The 9,907-nt window shown below is 43.3% G+C and overlaps 1 protein-coding gene across 1 annotated transcript in view; it reads right to left on the bottom strand.

The window, feature by feature from the left end:
* LOC139757553 (guanylate cyclase 32E-like) overlaps positions 1–9,907 on the bottom strand; it is a 114,156-nt gene that overhangs the window by 62,553 nt on the left and 41,696 nt on the right. Inside the window, exons 2-4 of the mRNA XM_071678144.1 lie at positions 8,746–9,010; positions 5,555–5,752; positions 1,066–1,188 (exon numbers count right to left, since the gene is read on the bottom strand). Coding sequence (XP_071534245.1) covers positions 1,066–1,188; positions 5,555–5,752; positions 8,746–9,003 — 579 coding nt within the window. The 5' untranslated portion in view covers positions 9,004–9,010. The remainder of the gene's footprint in view (positions 1–1,065; positions 1,189–5,554; positions 5,753–8,745; positions 9,011–9,907) is intronic.

The raw sequence follows: 9,907 nt of genomic DNA, 5'->3' as shown, positions 1-9,907 counted from the left end.
TTCTTAAACCATACTTCCATTCATTTCATACTCTAACGATCATCAGTTACACTCCTCTATGTGTTCTTTCCACTAATTTCTATTTTGTTATCTCAACTCCCGCTCTTGTGCGGATGACGGCAGACACAATGAAATAATTATGGCTTATGTCACCTGTGTCTGCTGGAAAACATCGTTGTCCTAAATCCCTTGGAATGCTCAGACGTTGAAAACAAAGTGATCATAATTTTTTCAGCTAAAAGGTGGGATGTAGGGGAATTGGACAACCACCATACGTAGTTAATATCTCACCATTTGTCTGTCCTATTCGTACGAAATGACACGTAATATATTTGACCATTTAGAACCAGATCCCACGTAATGTATCCTGGTCTAACCAGATCCCCCCATTGATATATTTCCTGGTAGTAATGATCATATATTCTTCTGATTCCTTTCCTTCCCCCTTCCCCATTCCACCTCCCCCCCCCCCTTTTTCTTTCTTTTTAAGCAGGTCCTGCCAACGCTTTCCTTTGTCATAATCTCCATCCTACCTCATCCTGATATATGTTTCTTTTCTTCTTTTACCCTAATCTTTTTCTACCGTTTCAACTTCTTCCGGCTGTTATTCTTTTTTTACAGCAGTTTTCCGTTACGTCTCAAACTTCTACATGTTTTTGTTAATATTTGCAGTATCACATCCTTCTTCACTTATAACTACTCTTCCTCTACTTCCCTCTCGTTCACTAGCTGGTCATATGTCTCGTCTCCCCTCACTTTTCCCCTAGTGGTAGCTCCATGCCAGTTTGCTTCTCCATATATCACACTTGCTGTCCCATACACGTTCGCTCCCCCACGCTTGTTTACTACCCCTTCACATATATCTTTTCCTTTACTGTCATGCACTCTCCTTCACAGATATTGGCTCCACCTTTCCTTTACTCTTCCTCACCCTCTTCCCCATCACCTATACCCTTCCTTACCCCGCCCCCTACACCCCACCCCACAACGTACATAGCATCGTTCATCTGAAGATCTTCATTATCGAGGTACTGGACTTTCCACCCACCACAGCGTTGCTCATACCTTCCTCCAGTTGAAGCGCTTCAGTATCGATGTTACAGACTTGCTGATCTGGTTGTCTGGAGGTCGAGTCCTGGCGAAGGTAGGGAAGCTCTCCTTGTCTGAGGTCTCCGGGTGAGTGCAGAACTGTCAGGACGAAAGAAACTGTGAATAACTTAACGACAGCCATAAGATTATCATTACAAGAATAGCTTGAATTCTTTGAATTAGATATGCTGGTAACAGGCCATGAATAAGCTAATACATAGATGTTATTTTTCAGTAAAGACATAAAGTAATGAATGAGATGCAAATACTGAAAACATTTTGCCAAAAGGCAGGATCAGCGCGCAGCGCTCACCGCTCACCACAGAATTATCTAAGGTTAAGAAGAACAAATCGTTTGAGTTACGTGAAAGTCATTTGCTATGTCTCATATGGAGAGATTGTATGTCTATTCTGCTTACTAAAAGCAAGCAGCCCACTTGAGAGTGAGACAGAAAGAAGAAACAGCAGTCTAGGCCAAAATGGTGAAACTTGAGAGAGAGAGAGAGAGAGAGAGAGAGAGAGAGAGAGAGAGAGAGAGAGAGAGAGAGAGAGAGAGAGAGAGAGAGAGAGAGAGAGATTAAATGTGTGGAGAGGCAGGGGCACGAGGCAGGGTGTGAAGCTAGAGTGAAGCAGGGGCGAGGCAGGAATATGAGACATGAGTGAGGCTGGAGCATGAATGTCCGTAGTAGATATATGGGTAACGAGCGATGGTGGAATCCCCGTCTACTGACCGATCTGTTTGTGACAAACCCTGGAAGAAATCTTTCTTTTTTCCCGAGCTAACACCAGTGTGTGACGTGACTACTACTTGTATTATACAAGGAGAGAGTTTTACACTCGTGTTGCCCAGTCCCTTTACCTTGCATAAATGAACTATAGCTTTACTCCTTTGTGTAAATGCAACACACACACACACACACACACACACACACACACACACACACACACACACACACACACACACACACATCCTACTATATGCCAGGTACACATTTCATCGACCATTCTTCAGGGGAGGATGAACAGGTGGGTGAACTGTGGACCGGATGACGCAACCAGGATTCGAACCTGAACAGGTTTCATCCCAAGCTGCCCTTGTATACAAGACGGTCAGTAACGCTGACTGCTACACCAGGAAGGTCCATAACACTGACTGCTGCACCAGGAAGGTCCATAACGCTGACTGCTACACCAGGAAGGTCTATAACACTGACTGCTGCACCAGGAAGGTCCATAACGCTGACTGCTACACCAGGAAGGTCTATAACACTGACTGCTGCACCAGGAAGGTCCATAACGCTGACTGCTACACCAGGAAGGTCTATAACACTGACTGCTGCACCAGGAAGGTCCATAACGCTGACTGCTACACCAGGAAGGTCCATAACCGGTTGTGAATGTAAAAATGTAATTTGCTTATGAATTTGAAAGTTAGAAACAATCCTTGATTGAACAGAGACATAACCAATGTGCAGGGAAAGTAAAACAAAAAAAAAGATAAATAGTAATGTGCATTAATACGCAGGATGTCATCCAGATAACATACTTCATAGTCCAGTCTCCACCTAAGGAACTCTCCACTGTATTATGCATACTCCGAATTACATAATGCATACTTAGTCAACTGTGCATAACGCATATTTCATTATCCATAACCAGAATGCAAAAATAGCACACTTCACTATGCCCGCTTCGTGGTGCACTTCTCACATACCGTTCTTCTCATGCTTATCACATAATGTTTTCTTTATAGATGACGCTTCACAGTGTGTACTTAACAACATTATGCTGACCCTATAATGGACATACTATGTTCTCGAACTGCACCACATCACTTCTGCAATAAACACTTCATATTGCAATCATTCCATGTAGAGAACTCCATAATGAACACATTACAAAAACTTTCCACAAATCATACTTCATATTCTAAATCATATTCTTCACACTGCACATTCACATACGATACTCCACGCTCTAAACACCATGATTCACACGTAACAATCCACACTCCAGGTTCCAGATAGTGTTCCCAAACTCTACAGTCTTCACTCCACGCTTCTCACTTGACGACCCAATGCCGACTCCAGACATCCTTCAAGGTCACACTTCACAATGCACTCCAGACAAGCCCTCAGTGAAGGACAAGAAATTCACTGGCACAAAAGCAATCAATAAAGATTTTGGAAGATCCGAGCAGACTTGATGGAGGCCAGTTTTAGGTCAAATACTGCACCATTTGCACGCTACAAGATCACGTGGCCCCTTGCTTACTGAAAAGGAAATGGGAGGCTTCCTCTGTGCCTGCCAGGAGGGAAGCTTAACATGCATCCACACATGGATAAGGAAATATTCAGTTAGTCGTTTCATTCTACATGAGGCCAAACTTGGGATAAGATTTTCAGGTTTACTCATCGTTTCTACAGAAGCATAAGAACTAGTAGAGAAGGTCCAGAGGATGACAACAAAGATGGTACCGGGATAAGGAAGGCTGAGGATAAGGCTAACGGGCCTTAATTTTGCCCATCATAGAAGAGGGAAGAATGAGGGATGACCTGATCACAACATTTGTTTTGAATGAGTATAAGGATACAGATCATGAAGACTCCTGTGGAAGATGCAGGGTTAGAACAGCCAGAGGACGCCTTAAACTGGAGTACAAGGAAATTGTGAGAAAGCTTGTACATAAGTACATATACAGTATATGAGAAGCAAATGAATGGAATATACCGCATTAAAACTTGAAAATACTGACAACATAAAGAATCTTTAAACGTTATGTAATGACAGAGAATGTTCAAAAGATGGGACTCCATGAGCATTACACTCCCTCCCCATAAGTACACATAGGTGATTACACACACATCGTAACCTACAATGATTTCTCTTAAACTGTTATTATGAAATTATCTCTAACGTCTGGGAGGGATTATAAGAATTTGCTTGTGGGACCCATTCTGAGGCGGGTTAACCAAACGAAACTACGTTTATATTACACTCTTTCATTTTCGATATGTCGTTAAATGTATACTGATACAGAGTATTCGCTCTCACGTTATCCAACCCACTCATGTGAGCGCTGAGAACCATTTGAACTCCCACCAGCATTTTCTCCTAGCAATGCATGAATATTGGATGATGCACAAGCCCTCAGCGGCCCCGAGACGCGGTAATCATATTCCGCCGTCCCTAAGGCAGAAAATCAGGGCCTGAGACCCCATCTCAAACAAGCAACACCAGGGTGCTGCAGCAAGCAACACCAGGGGTGCTGGAGCAAGCAACACCAGGGGTGTTGGAGCAAGCAACACCAGGGGTGCTGGAGCAAGCAACACCAGGGGTGTTGGAGCAAGCAACACCAGGGGTGCTGGAGCAAGCAACACCAGGGTGTTGGGGCAAGCAATACCAGGGGTGTTGGAGCAAGCAACACCAGGGGTGTTGGAGCAAGCAACACCAGGGGTGTTGGAGCAAGCAACACCAGGGGTGTTGGAGCAAGCAACACCAGGGTGTTGGGGCAAGCAATACCAGGGGTGCTGAAGCAAGCAACACCAGGGTGTTGGGGCAAGCAATACCACTTGCTGTATAGAAAACATTTTGTTGTCTTGACTGTGCATGAGATCAGGTAGTTATGGAGACCATAACTATTTGTGTATTCATATTTTTGGTAATATTCTAAGGCTTCTACCTCGACCTGTGTGGAGTTTCTGAATCACATCTGCAGAATGCAGGAGCCTGGCCAGAGTCTCTACCTCTGCTTAACATACCAAGAAAACTTTCTCCATGATATCTTCCAATCTATTGACTTTCATGAAAATAAGAAAGACTGATTGAAAAGAGAAAGCTAAACACTCTTTTAAAGTTTTATGTAGAACAACAGACACTTGAGTTCTGATTAATTCCTCATTCCTTACTCGTAACTTATTTTCTTCTGATCCGTATACCATCACGAGGACATGTCTGAGTCATGTTGGTCACTGTATTATGTTAGTGGAGAATAACCAATCCTAAGAGTTTTCCTTGAATATATCATTTCATTTCCTTAGTAGTTTATACAATCAATCTTTTACGATAATCCCTATATTGGAGGTCACAACACTCGTCTGCAGAAAATGTTCCTGTTGTAGGTTCATTTCCTGCACAGTTCGGATATCAGAGTTCATGTGTACCCAGCAAATACTATATGACATATAGTATTTGACATACATATATATATATATATATATATATATATATATATATATATATATATATATATATATATATATATATATATATATATATATATATATATATATATATATATATATATATATATATATATATATATATATATATATATATATATACATGTTTTGACATAGATATACATATATGACCATCAGCTCATCCAAATAATTACTCAGAAGGTCTTTAATGGAAGAGACAAGACACCTCCAGCGGAGATCAAAAGGAAATGATAACTACTTACATAGGAAATCATGGGCAGGTTGAAGGCGGCCGCCATTCGGGCCTCATGGACACAGGTCTCCTGAGGCCCAATGTAAGCGGAGATATTGGAGATCCAGAGCTGGGCCGTCTGCAGGATGCTCATCTCCTCCTGCCCGAACGTCTCGGCCACAGTGAAATTCAACCGGTGACCGTCCACCAAAGGGAAGGCTGAGTTGACCTGGGAGTAGGGGAGAGTGAGTGGTCACTGGTGTCTGGAGAGAGAGAGAGAGAGAGAGAGGGGGTGGAACTTAACTCTATGGGGGGATAGGAGCTTCATGTTTGGTGTGAAGTGAGACTGGGTGATGATTATAGCATAGCGAGGACAGATCATGTTCCCAGGAGATAGAAGATGAGTAATGTTGCAGTTGAGGGTACAACTGAAAGGATTGATGAAGTATTCCGTAAAGTGAATGGAACTGGTGAACAGCTTGTGGAGTTATGTGTTCAAAAACGAATGGTGACTGTGAATACCTGGTATCATACGAGAGACATACACAAGTATACGTAGCTGTGTAGGAAAGATGGTCAGTGGGCAGTTTTGGATAACATATCAATCGACTGAAATATAAAGAGGCTTTTGGACGTAAACATGTTGAAAGGAGCAGCTGGTAGGATATCTGATCACAATCTTGTAAAGGCGAAGGTTTTAGAGAAAAGGGCAATTATGCAATCTATGGGGAATGGAAGGGAATGGGAAGAGAGTTAGTTGCTTGCTGATGATACAGCACTATTGGTGCATTCGAGTAAAACACTGCATAAGTTGGTAAGTGAATTTGGAAGAGTGCGCAAAAGGATGAAGTTGAGAGCGTATGTGAACAAAAACAAGGTTATTAGCTTTAGTGGGGTAGAAGGAAAAGCTAGACGGCAAGGGGGTATGAATGGAGAAAAATTGGAGGAAGTGAAGTGTTTTAGATACCTTGGAGTGGACATGGTAACGAATGGAATCATGGAAGCAGAAATAAGCCATAGAGTAGGGAAGGGGCCGAAGATTCTGCGAGAGCTGAATAATGTGTGGAAAGAGAGAACGTTATTTGGCAGGGTCAAGATTGCAATGATCGAAGGAACAGTAGTCCCAACAATAATATATGGACGCGGGGCAGGGATATAAATGAGGTTGTGCAGAAAAGGGTGGATGTGTTTGTAATTAAATGTTTGAGGACAATATGTGGTTTTATCGTGTAAGTAATGAAAGGGTAGAGAGATGTGTGGTGATATAAAGAGTATGGTTGAGAGAAAGAATGAGGTGTGCTAAAATGGTCTGGACATATGGAGAAAAAGAGTGGAGAAAGGTTGACAATGAGGATATGTGTGTCAGAAGTGAAGGGAACAAGAAGAAGCGGGAACCTAATTGGAGAGGGAAGAATGAAGCGAAAATTTTTCTTGAGCAATCGGGGTCTGAACATGGTGGAGTGTAACAGGAGTGCACGGGATAGAGTGAATTAGAAAGATGTGGTATACAGGGGTCGACATGCTGTCAATGGACTGAACCAGGGCGTGTGAAGTGTCTGGGGTACACCAGGAAAAGGTATGTGGGGCTTGGCTGTAGTAAAGAGCTGTGGCTTCGGTGCATTACACATGACAGAGAATGCATATGAGTGGATGTGACATTTCCTCCTCTGTTATTAATCCTACCTCGCAAGCGCTGGAAACGGCGATCAGGTATGAAAGAATATATAAAAGGGTAAGAGAGATGTGTGGTAATCAATGTGTATATCATTGATTAATTGAATTCAGCAACCATTACATCCAATGCGGGTGATTGACAGGTATTACGCTACGTACTTGTACATATGTTTTATACATTTGAGAGAGAGAGAGAGAGAGAGAGAGAGAGAGAGAGAGAGAGAGAGAGAGAGAGAGAGAGAGAGAGAGAGAGAGAGAGAGAGAGAGAGAGAGAGAGAGCTGGGGGGGGGGGGGTTACTGGTCACCCGCATGGTATATATACCAGCAGTGAGCCAGTACCCACACAACCAGCACCCGCCAAGGCTGCAGCCGTGAGTAATTACTGGAAGGCCCGCATGTCTCCACCCTGGTGAAAAATGATGACGGTGAATGACTTTTAATATCGGTGAGTGACGATGGGTGACACTGAGTATGGACCAGAGTAAAGTGACTCACGGTACGCTGAATAAAGATGACAAGTGTTGAACAGTATTCCGTGGAACTAAGTGATTCTGAATAGCGTTGAGAAGTGCTGAATACTGCTGAACAATGGTTTATGATCTGTGACCATTAAAAGATGTTTGGCCTCACTAAAAAGATTTAGTTTTCGACATAACTACAGACATTTTTAAGAGCACTACGGATATGTGATCCCATAGGCTTGGTAGACGAATGTAATCATATAAGACGAATCTTTAGGCAGTTGTATTATCCCAGTTGGTTTGTGAACAAAGATTACTGGAAAGATAGAAAGACATTTTATGCTTCTTGTAACAAAAATGTGATAAATAAGGATAACTCTAAATGTTTAGTGTAGCCCGATTTCCCAACTTAGTTTATCTCAGACAAGTTCTAAAAACAGCGCTTATAATGTTCCTTTCCAGTACAACACCATCAGAAAGAAATTGATAAATACTAGGCCGAATCATGCAACAATTGGGAGTGTTTACGCCGTTAAATGCAAGGCATGTAAATATATTCATATTGGCCAAACTGGTAAAATTGTAACGAAGAGGTGATATTGGCACCGTCATTCAGTACGCAGGGATGACCACAAAAATGCGATCGCCGAACATTGTCATGAAAATGATTACCCCGTTGATCTTGAAAAGTCCGTCATTTTATACCCTTTTGCTGATTATGCCACACGCAACATCATCATTGAATCTGTCTTAATTGCTAATACTAAGGACTTTATTCTGTCCCGAGGCAATTCTAAAGCCTATCCTAGCATCAACCAAATCATTATGAGAGAATTGACAAAACACGAAAAAAAAAAAGTTATTCAAGACACACCCATCCACCCAGGTCAACCCCCGCCACGTGACCCTCTTAATCACTATTTTGACAAGACAAAGCAGACAGGGCTCGGTCTTTAAGGATTGGTGTTGGACGGCAGGAATCAAGTGTGATGTTGATATCTAGATAACTGTGTTAAGCACTGGCACCTGATGAGGGGGGAAGGAGGTAAAACACCAAGTTATTACTCATCAGAGACCCATGACTCACCTCCTCCACGGCAAGGGTGATGGCACCAGAGATAATGAGTCCCGGCCGCTTGTATTCCTGGTCCTCCGGCAGCCGCTCTGAGCCAGTAAGGTAACCAAGCGTGAAGATGCGGCCGTGGGCTGAGTGGTGGGCGCGGATGGTGGTATGGGCGCGGGTTGTGGTGTGGGCGCGGGTGGTGGTGTGGGTATGGAACAACAGCAACAGCAGCAGCAAAGCCGCCCACGCCACCAGTCGGCCCAGCAGCAGAGGCGCCACCATCACGGCTCTGTGGAAGGAGAGAACGTTATCTCGTGGAACAAAAATGGGTATGTTTGAAGGAATATTGGTTCCAACAGTGTTATGTGGTTGTGAGGCGTGGGCTACAGATAAGGTTGTGCGGAGGAGAGTGGATGTGTGGTAGTAAAAACAGTGTGGTTGAGAGAGCAGAAGCGGGTGTGTTGAAATGGTTTGGACATATGGAGAGAATGAATGAGGAAGGGTTGACAAAGAGGATATATGTGTCAGAGGTGGAGGGAACAAGGAGGAGCGGAAGACCAAATTGGAGTTGGAAGGATGGAATGAAAAAGATTTTGAGCGATCGGGGCCTGAACATGCATGAGGCTGAGAGGCGTGCAAGGGACAGAGTGAATTGGAACGATTTGGTATATCGGGGTCGACGTGCTGTCAATGGACTGAATCAGGGCATGTGAAGCGTCTGAGGTAAACCATGGAAAGGTCTGTGGGGTCTGGATGCGGATAGAGAGCCATATATATTCATATTTATTATTACACTTGATCGCCGTCTCCCGCGTTAGCGAGGTAGCGCAAGGAAACAGACGAAAGAATAGCCCAACCCACCCACATGCACATGTATATACAAAAAGCCATCACACGGACATATACATACCTATACATTTCAACGTATACATACATATACATACACAGACATATACATGTATAAACATGTACGTATTCATACTTGCTGCCTTCATCCATTCTCGTCGCCACCCCGATACACATGAAAATAGCATCCTCACCTCGCGAGTTAGCGCTAAAAAAAGGCAAAAAGGCCTCATTCGTTCACACTCAGTCTCTAGCTGTCATGTGTAATGCACGGAAACTACAGCTACCTTTCCACATCCAGGCCCACAAAACCTCCCATGGCTTACCCAAGACACTTCAC

Source organism: Panulirus ornatus, chromosome 27, assembly GCF_036320965.1.
Source record: "Panulirus ornatus isolate Po-2019 chromosome 27, ASM3632096v1, whole genome shotgun sequence".
Taxonomy (NCBI): domain Eukaryota; kingdom Metazoa; phylum Arthropoda; class Malacostraca; order Decapoda; family Palinuridae; genus Panulirus; species Panulirus ornatus.
The sequence above is the reverse complement of the archived record's forward strand: the minus strand, read 5'-3'. Positions and strand labels throughout refer to the sequence as shown.